The sequence below is a fragment of the Coturnix japonica genome, chromosome 8 (genome assembly GCF_001577835.2).
Source record: "Coturnix japonica isolate 7356 chromosome 8, Coturnix japonica 2.1, whole genome shotgun sequence".
Taxonomy (NCBI): Eukaryota; Metazoa; Chordata; class Aves; order Galliformes; family Phasianidae; genus Coturnix; species Coturnix japonica.
In genome coordinates this window covers 12,484,333-12,498,411 of record NC_029523.1, presented here as the reverse complement: position 1 = coordinate 12,498,411, position 14,079 = coordinate 12,484,333, and the positions used below count along the sequence as shown (strand labels likewise).

Below are 14,079 nucleotides of genomic sequence, written 5' to 3'. Positions count from 1 at the left end.
TGCTGCAACAGAAATATTGTTTAAGCTCAGCAAACATCATTTTCTCCACCTGTACAAGGGTACTAACAGAATTTCACAGATTGCTATTTTATCTCCTCATATCCTAGAGTTACCTGCCTTTTTAGAAATAGCTTTTGATCTTTCAACATATTTTGTGTATTGATTTATTCAAATAACTTCCCTGTAATGACTTAAAAACTTTATTATGGGGCTATACAGGGGCAAATTTAATGGTTAGTAATTGTAAGAAATAAACAGTCAGAACTTGGCTCCAGGAGAGTTTTCTTTATTACTAACAAGTCCCAGAAGTTGCCAATTAAACATTTTTACTTACTAACTAGGCTCAATCAATAAAACACTGCAATTCACAATTTACATGCAGTATATTAATAAAATTGTGAATGAACACATTGTATGAAATGTCTGAAAGAGAGGCTGGAAAGACAATGATTATCATGCCTCAGGCTTCCATAGAGACAGACACAATAGTTATGACACTCCTATGGTATGCATGACACACATTCCTGTTTTGAGCATAGAATTCACAGACATCAAAACATATTTTTATATTTGAAATACTTTATGATTCAAAATACTGTTTTGTAAGGAGAGTGAACAAGATGTAACTGCAGAAGTACATGTATAAGCCAAATATTTTCAAACAAGATGAGCCAATGAAGCCAATTCTGCATCCCATGCTCCTTCAGGCTGTGATTTACACACAGAAGCTTAATTCTCAAGAACTTATTGAGGGCTTTGGTAAGAAAGAAGGGAGAGTAGAAGAGTTACATCCATCTGCTCCATAATAACTGGAAATAAAAACCCCTGTCTCTGCAAAAAGGCAGGTGGCTTCTTCAAGTCAGAGGCTGCACTAGTGACTGCAGTGTGGCATGGCCTAACACATGCAAACAGCTCTGCTGCCAAACTAGAGCTAGTCTACTTCTTTGAGGGGCGGTACTCTTGTCCACAAGTCAATATTTTTTCTCCATTTCCCATAGTTTTCTGTGCCACATGATTCTGTGTGGTTTGTTTTGTTTTGTCTATATGCTTCTTTTCAAAAATAACATATGTATCTTTTTGAGCTGAGTGGAACTGTGGAGGGGCAATAGTCTATTACTGCAGGTTAAGATGTTCAGCCAGCTAACGCAAGTCATAACTCCTGAGAAACTGGTATACGAGGAATAAGAAGGCTGATGAACCCCTTCTAAGAGATAGAAACAAACTTATAATGTCTTTTTTGGCACAAATCATGACTGCTGCTGCTCAAGTTTTCAAGACAGTTTTTGTTTTCAGGTCTGCTTTGAGTCAGAAGTGATTGAAGCACTTTTCTGAAGCAAACACTTGGCTAATCATATAGTTTTGGCAGCTAAAGCCTTAGGCACATTCCTATTGTTCCTGTGCCTTACTGCAGGCCACTGAGCCAAGCTAAGCAAGTCCAGCACAGCCACAGTCTGAACACTGGCATGATCTGCTGAGCAGAAATTGATGGCTCTCAGCAGTCTCTTCAATTCCAAAGTCAAGGCAAAGGAAGAAGGAAAATGCTGAAGAGAGGAGAAGAAAGGGCTGAAAACAAATTAGCTGAAATGAAATGGGAGTGATGATATAGTAACAGCAGGAGGAGATCAAAACTAAACTAAAAATATGACTAAGTCTTGATTAACTGGTGAAAGGTGCTGTTTCTTTTGGCTAGAAGAAGAATGAGGACTCTTATCATACTGCTGTTCATCATCATCATCTTCAGTCAATTTCTGAGAAGATCTGAACTGTGCTGGCTGTGTTAAAGGCACATACCATGAACGGTCATCAAGAAGATAACAGTTAAGAGTCTCCAAAATGTTAATGAGAAAAATTGAAACTGAGAACACCTTTAAAAAAAATGCAATATTCTTTTTGTATTTAAAACATCTGCCAGTAACAAATGGCACTGGGAACAGGATCAAATCCTTCACAGGCCAAAAGACCAAAGGTCTTCCTACTGTTGTACCTTGATGGAAGGAAAAAGAAATCAATCCCAGAAAAACTTTTGGTACCTTGTGAACAACAGGACTCTTAAAGAACTTTATGGGGTCACCATTATACCAAGTCAGCAGAGACTAATGTCCCTTCCCGGTGCGCTAACTGCTGCAGCACAGGGCATCTTCCCCTCCTGCTGATGCACAGTGACACCCCTGAGTTCCCTCAGGGTAGTGCAGGTAGTGCAGAAGCAGTAAATGTCTACCACAGTCAGCTATGCTGGAAGAGCAAAATTGAACCCTATAAGGACAAAGCTAAAAATAATCAAGTTTAGTTCTGCAATTAGAGTTAACATAGAGAAAGCTGCAACTTTAATAACGACGACTCATGATTAGACATGATGTCACACATCAAAAATTTAATCCAAACAACTTGTCTGTTTCACTACAAATAGCAAACTTGAATGTGCTGGCAAACTGTATGGACATGATTTACAAATACTAGGTAATATTTGGATCCTACATTATAAGCAGTGCTCCAGTCCTTCTGAGAAATAAAAATGACTTCATTCTAGTCTTAGTTTGGTCATTTCAATAGGTCAAGCTTCATTAGAAACAAACATATCTTCAACTCAATACATATAAATTTTTGTTTGTTCACAGACCACACAACTGGCATTCACCCTAACATTTCCCATTGCTTTGAGGTTTTTTTGCACTGTATTTATCAAACTTCAAATCAGGACAGGCAATCTGTTATAACCTCAGAACTTCTTGAACTGGAATTGCTGCTGGTGTTAATAATTACCCAATATGCAGATTATAAAAAAGCAATTTTGGTTTCTTTTACTTGAATTCATATAACAGGTAATTGGGTACTTTTTCCAAACTGCTTTGCCCTACCACCTAACTGTTCCCCAGAGCCTGAAGCTGAAACTTGACCTCTTGTTAACTTGCCTTTTTTAAACGTATGTTTAAAAATTTTCCAAATGAATGCCATTAACTCTGTGTTCTGTGTGACAAATAGCTGTGATACAGAGCAGGCCAGAGGACCGTATATACTTACAAAGAAAACTCTCCGGATTCCAGGTGCCAGTCTTTCTGTTTTTAGCTTCCAAACCAGGGGCAAAGGCGAGTTGAGAAGAAACACCAGAGGCTTCTGGTGAATATGCACTGATGAAATTGGAGTCAAGTGTAACGTGACCTACAGAGAAATAAAGAAATGCATGAGCTCTGCATTCTAAGTTTCAAAACAAAAGGGGAATTTGTAACAATGAATCAGAGGTCACTTTTATATACGTTACTGCTCACAGCATTCAGACCTTCTGACCCAAGATTATGGACAAACTACTTCCTAAAAAAAAAGTTAGTCAAGAAAGTACAGATAAAATAAAGAATGAAATAGTTAACATTTCTGCTCTATGCTTGCAAAGCACTGCTAAAGTGTTTAAGAAAACCTTGGCAAATGCTGATGAAAAATAGCTTACGCAAAAGGTCAAACCACTAAGCTGAGAGCTGGAGAACAAGGAGATAAAAAGAGCAGCAAAGAAAACTCCAGTTTCTGATGGTAGCCTACAAAGCTGGCTTAGAGTACAAAACCTCATCTATTTACACTATTAGGGCATAAATCTAACCTGCAAAATAAATAAAACTAAACAAACGCAAAACAGAAGAAAATCCTTATTATCATCATGGACAAAAATGGTGAATGGAAAGTGAGCATCAAAAATGTGAGGAAAGCTAAGAGGTGACTTTTTAAACATCCAGTTTGTTTTTCTGGAAGCCCCTTCCTGCCCAGTACCGTTCACTGTCAGTGCTGCTGCCCTTAGAGAAAGTATCCAGTGCTGGGCAAGATTCAATGCAAGAAGAACATTCTGCCAGTTTTTAGTATACAAGAACTTGTAAGTGAAATCACAGTATTATTACAGTCACTGGTAAGTTTACTAGGCAAGTTAGCATTTAATGTATTTATACATTCTGCTTTGTTGAAAGAAAGCATTAGGAGATCACATAGCACACACTTTAAAAAGACCAGGTTACATCTCAGTAGTGGACTGAGGGTGGGTTCCCTGACAAAGAACCACAGCTCTTTGAACAAGCACAACCACAGAACTCAGGGTGGCTCAGAATACAGGGCATACAGGTAGTTCAGAACGAGTTTTGTCTCCTGCTAGAGAAACTAAATGCATTGTTTATTGCATTACTCTTACACAGTGGTAAATACCAGTTTACTATTAAAGTAGATGCAGATTCATCTAACTAGACAGAAGCTAGAAACCAAACTGAGTGTTAGATGCCCATTGTTGCTTAAGAAGTTTTCAGAGAAAGAAAAAAGAACCGAGATTTCATCATCAAGTGGTTGAACCTGCACATTTGCTCTGAAGAAATAACATTTGTTCTTTCCAGGACCAAGTGCATGCTGGGCAATGCTAACTGACTGCAGAAAGGCTAAGCAACTCCCCAGCACTTCTTCCCGTTTTCAGCTTCAATAGAATCAAATAGCTCCTTGTAGGAAACTGCAGGACATCAGCACACTGAATGGTAACAGAAAATGACACAGACTTCAGATATCAGGCAGTCATGATCTCAGTTATGAAAACTGCTTATATCAAGCTATAAAGTGAAAGTCTTTCTGATAGCTGAAAAAAAAAAAAACACACAGAAAAAAACATCTTTATTTTTAAAAGTCTCCCACTTGGTTGTTCCATCTAGAAATGGGAAGAGCTAAAGGTGGAAAAAGTTAAAAACTGCTATTAAATTCACCACTATTAAAAAGCATTCATTAATTCTTGTGGTTTTTCAGCTGTAATCTCGACTAATTAGCAACAAGCCATTTAAACAATTAAACATAATTACCTTGTTCTGGGGTTATGTAATATAGTTTTCTTGCAAAGCAATACAAATATTGTAATCTAAATCTACCAAAGCAGCCAAGTTTTATCTTTCACAGTGCTGATCTGGCAAACAAGTTCAAATTTTAGTCTGATATTTTTTTCAGTTCCAAGTGGCGTAAAGTACACCTGACCATAAACTCGACAAACTTGAACCTGCCAACAAAAAATCTCCTACACTAACTGCGGTGAATATTGCATTTCTCCAGTCTTATTGTATGTATTCATAGCTATGTTTTCATAGTCAAATGACAATTGGCTTCCTCTGATCCCAAACTAAGCTCAGGCTAATGTAAATATTAATGAAGTGAGCTATTATATAGGTTTCTGTACTTAAATAACCAAGAATTGAAAAATATTAACAATCTCCTGATATGGGCCAGTTGGGGCACACCATTTACGTTTGCACACTGCTTGTATTTATATCAGAATGTTGATTTAATTAAAAGAAGATGTTCCAATAGAGATTTTCAAAATTCTTGCTGTTTAAAATCTCTGGTATATTTTAAAAACAAACCATTATAAGAAACATAACACACTGAACACTTCATCTCAGAGACAGGCCATATCTTTTGGGTAATTAGAAAATGGAGAAGCATCTCTGTTTCAACTGATATCAAACAGGCTTATCCTAAGCCAACAGCTACCAGACAAGACAGATGTTTTAGACTGTGTGAAGACTTCTGCCTGTTAGTCTGGTCACATGAGGCATGGGGGAGCATGAAGAGAAAACATACATACCACTTTAAAGAGAAAATCAGACTGTTTGCAACTGGATCTACTATTAGATTTCCTTGTTGCCATTACAAGTATGTATATAACACATAGATATATGATTATGTCCACCTATGAAAATACTGTGTCTGTGGAAATAAAGTTCTTCAGAAGTGGTGGTGTATCTATGAACGCCTTTGGCTGGAATAGTTGCATAACTTCTGTCCCACAATGGATTTTTTCTACATTTCTGCATGAAAAGTGCAGGCTGATCCATAAGAAAATCTATAAGACATTAATCCAAAAATTAATTTTTCATGAGCAAATCAAGTGCTTTTGTGGAAAAAAAAAACCAAGTAATTTCTGCTAGAGTGCCTCCACTGTCCAGCCAGGAACCTGTATATCAGCTGAGTTAGACATGATGCTCCCCTTCTCCCAGCCACATTTTCCTTCTTTCTCATCTTAGTTTGTGAGCTCTTCAGGGCACATTCTTTTTCAAATGTCTAGACAGTTCATAGCACCTTCTAAACACTGCATATATTAACAGAAAGGTACTGGATATTTCCAAACCACCAACAAAGTGTTTCTAATCAATAGCAGAAGAGCTAACTAGAAGTTTTCCCTTCCTTTTTAGCATTTTCTCTGGCAGAATTCATACTAGTAAATATTCATGTGAGGCATTGCCCAGAAACCCCATTGGAAATTAATGTGTTCAGCTCCATACAGCTACATACGAAAATGTAGTGCAAAATGCTGAACCCATTAATAAACACAATGGTAAAATCCACTATTCTTCCAACCTCCCACAGAGGCTTATTATTATTCAAAATGATGGATCTATAGAGATATTCTCCATGCACTTTTGTAAGCACATACAAACTTATAAAATACAAACAATTTTGTGCATCTCAGCAACATACTCCCTCAGCATTTCAGATAGCTCTACAAGAGCAGTTTGGTCAAACAACACCAAGAGAAAACTAAACAAGCACCATTAAGTGTACTAAAGCACCCAGTCCATTTAACAATCATCTGTTACTGCTCCGTCCATGTTATTTTTAAAACATGTGAAGAAGCATCACATTAACCAAGCCGACAGCAGCATAAAAGTACAGGGAAATAAGCCACTGTGGTCCAAAACATCCCTTGGTGCTTGCAAAGGTCTCATTTGAGTACTGAGCTCGTATGTAGCAGCATGGTCCCAGTGCAGCTGGTGCTAGGCCAGACTTTACAGGCACATGATCATCACTGCACTTTTCAGCAAGGTTCAGGTGCAGGAGCTGTTTGCAAAGCAAAGCTGCTCTTCCAGGCTTAGCTCTGCTCTTCCCGGTTCCCTTTTGCATGCAAGTCACTCCTTCAAATAAGTGACTAATTTATGAAGCATACAAGTTGATCATAGTTTAAAAAGAAATAAATAAACAAACAACTAAACTAAGGCTATTCGAAAAATGTGTACAACAAAACTTACCGATTCATTACATTGTGCATTCAAACAAAGGATGCAACTATAACTAGAAAATGAGCCCCAGAGTAGCTTTGCTTTTCTTCTAGAATGAATCTTTCACTTTATTTTAAGAAAAATTAAAAAAAAAACAAACCACCACATTTCAAAAAGACATAGCATTTCATAGGCACTGTGTCTATTGGACAGAAGCTGGCATTATTTAGCCAGGTCCGTTTGCATGGGCTCAAGCTCATCACTACCGTCTGTCAACACAGTTTGCAAAGTTCCTTTAAGGTCTCCGCAGATGCATGTGATAGCAGCAAGGTTAGGGCGGCTGTGGCAGCTCTGTCTCCCTGGAGATGACAGTTTCATGGACGGCTGAGTATCACCACAGCAACCAACTACAAAAACAGTCTACGGGCTCCTGCCCCATTACTCTGCTAAAGCAATCTGTAGTACGTGAAAGGCAAGGGCACAAAAGTTGAAAACTGATCAAAGTAAACACTGCTGCTAAAAAGTACCATTTTGTTTTGCTGACTTCAAGGTATCAAATCACAGACTGTGTTTTGTTCTAAAAGATGAAAGTCAAGTGCCAAGGATTTGCGAGGCTGAATTAACTATTCTAGCATGAAGTCCTTAAGATAAATCCTTAGCTCTTTTTCCAAAACAGCCATCGTGAATTTGTGCTAATAAAGCAGGACAAAATATGCTGTGTTGGATTGAATTACGCTGCCTAGGCTAGGACAGCTGTTTCATAAGACAGAAGAGGAAAACGAATTTAACTAGCAAATCATGATCATGGAAACAGGTTTTCTGGCTTACTAGTGATGCACTGAAGATGGATTTATGACAACTTAATGCACAGCTGCAGAGATGAAGTTAATTGGTACTAAGTAGACAGAGAAGACTGATTTTTTTTATTTTTTTTTTTAATGTATCACCTTCATTAAAAGTGTTTTCAATCTTTCTAATATAATACTTATAGGACAAATTATTCTAAATTGAAAGAAAAGTTAATTTGAAGAAGCTTATCTCTACAGTTCATTAGTAATACAGTATACACTACCTACTATGCTTTAGTATATATAGTAGAAAAATATATTAGTTTATACTATCCACTATAAGTTGTTTAGACATTCTACTGAAATTCGCTTGAAAAATTTTAGTGCAAATACATTTGCTGTAAGAGCACAGAAAAGGATTAACCCATAAACCCACCTCAAATGGAGAGATCTGACACTGTGCCATTTCTAAATACCGTTTATCAATTGCTTTGGGGAGAATCTCAGGCTATTTTGTTTTTTCATTTTCAAGACAAAAGTAAAGAATAGCTTTAGTACCTGTGTACTCTTTACACAGGGACTAAGAGTTCAAATAGGAACACGTATTTTACCAATTTCTTGGTATTTTTGCTATGCTCCTATGCTGTTACAAATTTGATATCAAGCCAGCTATAGTAGATTGCAATGAACAGCCTTCAGAAGCCAACAGTTTCTGGGAGAGAGTTTGCAGATTTTTCCAGGAAAGACAAACCGCGTTCATGTGGAATTATTGCTGAAGGAAATGTTGCCATCGCCACAGCTTCTGCCAGGGAGACACTAAGATGTCTTCTCTGTCAGGCCAGAAGTAAAGGAATGCTGCTGCTCAAGCAGCATTACCACAAAGCAAGCACACAGAAACCCCCTGGCGAGCAATGCAGCGATGCCAGGGGAGAGCAGGGTTGTTTGTTTTAACCTAAACATACTTCTAAATGGATTGGTATTGCCTGAATCTTCTCATCCACATCCTACAGAGATAATCAGATCAACTGAACAGCAGTTTTAGTTCAGTTGTGAAAATCATGGGAAAGATTCACCCTGGCACAATTCCATTGAAACTCGTGGCATTAAGCCAGAGATGATGTGGTCCCACACTTTACCTAGTAAAAAAAGCATATTATTGTGCAATCTGCTGACCCTTATAATCTGCCACTCACAGGGGAATACTGAGCTCCATCAAAGAGAGGGGGCAAGAGAACAGAAAGTTTGACATGGACAACCCAAGTCATTTAGGAGCCACTGCACTCTCTTTGTTAGGAATTACCACCAGAATCCTTTGAAGGCAAGGTGTTTGAAAAAAACATCACAGTAAGAAGAGTACTTCAGAGCACAGTAGCATGCTATATGGCATCAACATACTGCTCAGCACCTGGCAAACATGTCACCTGTTCATAACTGATCTTGTATTGCACCAGTAACATCTTCTCACAAGCACAAGGGTAAGTAACTGTTCTCGTAACTTCACCTGGGAACAAAGACTCTGAAAGCCCATCCAGAAAGCACCAGAGGTCATAGAGTGTCAGAAAGTTCTGACACAGGAACGTTACAAATAACGCGACTAAAAAACGTTGGGTCATTTCTGACCACAGCTCACTCACATAATTTATCTTTAGACAAAAATGTAGCCAGTTAATTTCTAATGTTCTAAAAGTGTTATTTTAAGCAGGAGCTGCCAAATGTAATCACGTTATATTAGATGTTAATCATCTATGCAAATACATAACTAATCCAAAAATTAAGACCAAAGCTGTTCCAGGAACAAAAAACTTGGCAAATGGGCAGGACAGTTACTGAAGTTCTATTCACATTAGCAAATGGTATTGCTTTAACAGTGAAGGAATAACAAAAGAGAAAAAAGAACAGTTAGTTTATATAAGGAAAGCTATTTCAGAACACAAAGGGTAATAAGTCATACTTACACCAGTACAACTACTTCTGCAACAATTTTAGAATTACAACCCAGTGTACGGATGGGCTTTTGGTTGGGATTGTACATACAGCCCTACCTGAACTTCCTTTACCTTTATTACACAAAGTCCAGCTTTTCCCACGGACATATATCTCAAAACAGTTCTTATGTCTTTGATATCTCTGATATTGTATGGTTTAGAGAACCAGAGATCTCCTGAAAAATTAATGTTTAAAACCTGGCTGCATCAAATGGAGCAGCCTCTGTGCAAACATCTCTGCTCTGTCAGCTAAATTTCATATCCAGATGTGATCCCCATCTTCAGCACCTGCAGAGCGTGGGCTGCCTCAGGCAATGAGCCCTGCCACGCAACGGAAAGCCCATGTTCAGCCTTGCGAAGCTGGGACCACGGCGCCCATTCTTCCTTTGACCCAAACTAGATGCTCAGACTCCCAAGTATTAAGTGAAACCATTTGTGCCATCTGCCCTTCCACAAAGCCATCAGGCTTCCCAGCACTCAAGACCTAAAAACACAACTCATTCAGCTTTGCATAAATCAGTAGATGTCAATACTGTTCACATGCTGTGTAATGAATCCCAAGGGGAAATTCCTCTTTCTGTACATCTTGTGGGAAATTTTCTTTTTGTCTTTATATATGTTTAAGGGCACAGAATCCATTCTTGCAAGTTCTGAGTACAGTAACTGCCTTACTGTTGTCCTAGTCGCAAAGTGGTATCACATCAGACTTGCAAGTTATATTTTTAACAGTTAAGATAGAAGACTCATGGGAAAAGGATACATTTCTCCAGACAATATTCTGCTCTGTAATTACGTGTACATGCATGGCATAAATAAACTCTTATTTGGTGAATCACCTGAGCTGCAAGGTAAGTTAGATGTCATCCTCCTCTCCCTTATCCCTAAGCAACACTTGTGTTTTTGCAATAACACTGTCTAATGCCCTGAAAAATACAAAAAAATAAATAAAAGCAGAAGGGGTGGAGGGACTAACATGTTTGAGATGTTATGAGCACAAAATGTAAAAGCAGTTCCTGTTCCAAGAGAAATTCTTCTAACACTGAAAAATATAAGATCACTATGTTCAGACAGAACCATTTTTCTTAAGGGCATTTGAGGTACTCTGAGTAAATAAAACTACAGACTTTTCAGGTAGACAGAAGTTCCTGCTGCCCGCATTTTTAGCAACTTAGATATGCACTAGCCACCCAACCAGAAACTACATAGCTCCATTAATGTACCACCACAGTACTGATGCACCTCACCTGTCCACAGGTCTCATTAGTCACAGACAAGCTCAAACTAATCTCTGCATGTAAGAGGCTTTGCTACTCAAAGATTTGCCAGACCACACATTGATCCAGATGAGTGGAAAACAGAAACACCATTCTGCAGGTGTCTTTTAGAAAGGCACAGTCAAATAGAGAAGTGTAAGATATGGACTTCATATTTTTATTGGATGTATAAAACCAAATTCTTCCTTTCCAAGCCCGGGAAGAGAACAGCAGGCAAATGCACGAATCAAAAGCTGAAAATGTAAGCAGCAGCACCAGATCTAGGAAACAGCTTTGTTTGCTTTATTGTCACTAACCTATCAGTCTGAGTAAGAGGTGCTGCAAGTGTATCTGTAATACTTAATTTCCATTACATTGTGGAAGCACAAAGAAAACTGCCTTCAGAAGATTCAACATCTGCAGCCAAAACATCGGTCTATTCCCCTACCTCCAGGCAGCTCTTCATTTTTTTCCAGTTTTTTCCTGTTTTCAAACTTAAAAAGCAACAAAAAAAGAAACAAAAAAACCCATAACTTTTAGTCTGTACAAGCAAGATTGTATTTGGGGAATACTTCAGAGAACAAAATTACACAAAGTACTTGAAAAAAAGCCCTAAGGAACCAAATTTTCTCAGTTTAATCAGTTCTCTCTGTACATGTAAGACCACTCAAATTTGTACACACTTGCAGAATCAAAGCCATTAACACCTGACAAAACCCTCCAGAAGAACTGGCGAGGCTGTCATGCAGGACATTCCATGCACAGTGACACCATTCTGTGCATTTCTCAGCTGCACTATCTTGCTGATTCTTGCTTCAAAAGAAATTTACTAAAAAAAACATTTTCTTGCTTTCCATCTAGCAGGACAAAAAAGGACTGCAGCTTCCTGCTTGCAACAGTTTTCCAAATAGCTCCAATGAACTCTCAAAGTCTATTTTGTCCCATTCTAAGTATCCCTTGAAAGCCAAATAAGCAGTGGAGGCAACAATGCTTGTTCTAATGGCCTATTCTGAAACAAAATAAAATAAAATAAAAAGCAAGTGCCCCCATGTTTCTCTGCTAAACAACAACACAGCATAATATTTCCCAAAGCGCCTCAAAATTTCACTTGAGCATCTGCATGCTCTAATAGAATGCCACAACTGCCACTTAGCTTGTATTACACAAGCACCAATCATAAAAATGTTTCCATCTTTTAAACCACCAAAACAACTGCTGAAGGGACACTGCCAGCTATAAATTACCTTTAATTCCTTCATTCTTATTAAAGCAATCCAAATTTCATCTATTTATACCTCTTGGTGGTGCTATTTTCGCATCTTCTCCTTGAAAGAAGTTTTACCACTGTGGAAGTGCTCCGTTTATGTTTCACATGGAAAATGAGAATCACATGTAGAGAAACAAAAACTTGAGTGCATGAAAAAGTGTTAGAAAAAGCACAGTGCATGTACATTAAAAAAAAAAAAAAAAAGCTGATTAAAATGTTTTTTTCCTCTTCTCACACCTTCCCACCACAGATTTTACTCTTTCAGCTGATCCAGGAAAGTAAACATGAAACACTGCAAGCTGCACTTAATTTATGTTGGAAATTTTCCCTGCTGCTAGGAACAACTGGAGAACAACTCCATCATTTCCAACTTTAGTGTCAAACAGACACCCCAGAGGACAACATAAACCTGGCCACTCATGGCAAGTGCTGCTTCAGCATCTCCCTCATACACACACAAAGCTGCCCAAAGCCAGACTGGAGCTTGCCCATCAAGTTTGTGATATAAAAGGAATTCTGGAAATGCCATCACTTCCATAACTATCTCTTAGTGGTAAAGTAACCATAGACAAAGAAGTTATTAATAAATACTCCAAGTCACATCATATAGAAAGAGGTTTTAAGGAGAGAACTAAAGATCAAGAATCTGGATCACAGTTTATGATCAAGATCACAACACATGCATTTACCTGAAATTCTTTCAAACGTGCTTGTGCACAATTGTACATATATTAATATGAGAAGCAGAGAGGGAAGAAGACTGGTAGCCCAATAGTAAAGGCTGGGGCAGCTGTCCAGTCATCTCTACAATCCTGTACAGCAAAGTAGCATCTGTGGGCACATGCAGCAGAGGAAAACAAACATCGGTAAGATGGTCCAACTTCCATCAGGCCATTTTAAAAACAGTCATCAAAACCAAAAACTCCACACAATCAGAAAAGTCATTCTGATATTTTTCCTTTGAACCCTTTAGTCTCTTGAAGTGGCCCTTGGCATTACTTCACACACCATTCCAAGAAGCTTTGTGAAACAGAATTGGTCTTATTTTCCATGCACGGAAAATAATCCCATTTCTTGAATCAGAAAACACCAAGGGTTTGCACAGCACTTTCCAAGCTGCATGAAGTCTCTGTTGTCTCTTTAAGAGTAGTCAGGCACCAGGCAGTGGTCTTGCAGGACAGCAGCTCTGCACAAACAGCCTCTTTTGGCGGACACAGGACTTCCTCTGGCAGTTTTGGTGGGCAGAGTGTGAAATGATTGCCAAACTCAGTGACCAGTGATTCCTGAGCTGACTGAAAACAACCCACAGCAACTTCAGGCCAGGGCAAACAGGAAAAAAAAACAAACCCACATTAAAAAAGGATTTTATGCAATCACAGATGCTTTAAAGTGCTAACAAAATAAACAAAACAAAAACAAAAACAAAAAACAGAAGAAGGTTGCAATCCTTCCTTGAATGAAGGCTGAGGTGCTTTTTGTTTTTAAAGATGTGGCAATGTATTGTCAACTAATCAAGGCAATTAAGAAATCCCAAGCTGTAGTCTTCTCATTAGGGTTTACCTTCCCACATTTGGAACAAAGTGCTTTACTTCCAAGTTTCTGTTCCTCTCATCTGAAGTCTCAACTCTGACTTCTCCATCCCCAGAAAAGATGAACATCTCTTCCACCTCCTCATTTCCAGACAGGCTGGGCAGTGCCACTCCTCTCTCTGGCCATGTCACTGTAGGTAATTCATGCCACACCTGCTTCAGAAACTCTGTGTACCTTTGCATTGCCTCTTGCAAGTTTGCT

The 14,079-nt window shown here is 38.4% G+C and overlaps 1 protein-coding gene across 1 annotated transcript in view; it reads right to left on the bottom strand.

Moving 5' to 3' along the window:
• Window positions 1–14,079, bottom strand: part of TGFBR3 (transforming growth factor beta receptor 3) — a 106,735-nt gene that overhangs the window by 45,377 nt on the left and 47,279 nt on the right. The window contains exon 4 of the mRNA XM_015870365.2: window positions 3,019–3,156. Coding sequence (XP_015725851.1) covers window positions 3,019–3,156 — 138 coding nt within the window. The remainder of the gene's footprint in view (window positions 1–3,018; window positions 3,157–14,079) is intronic.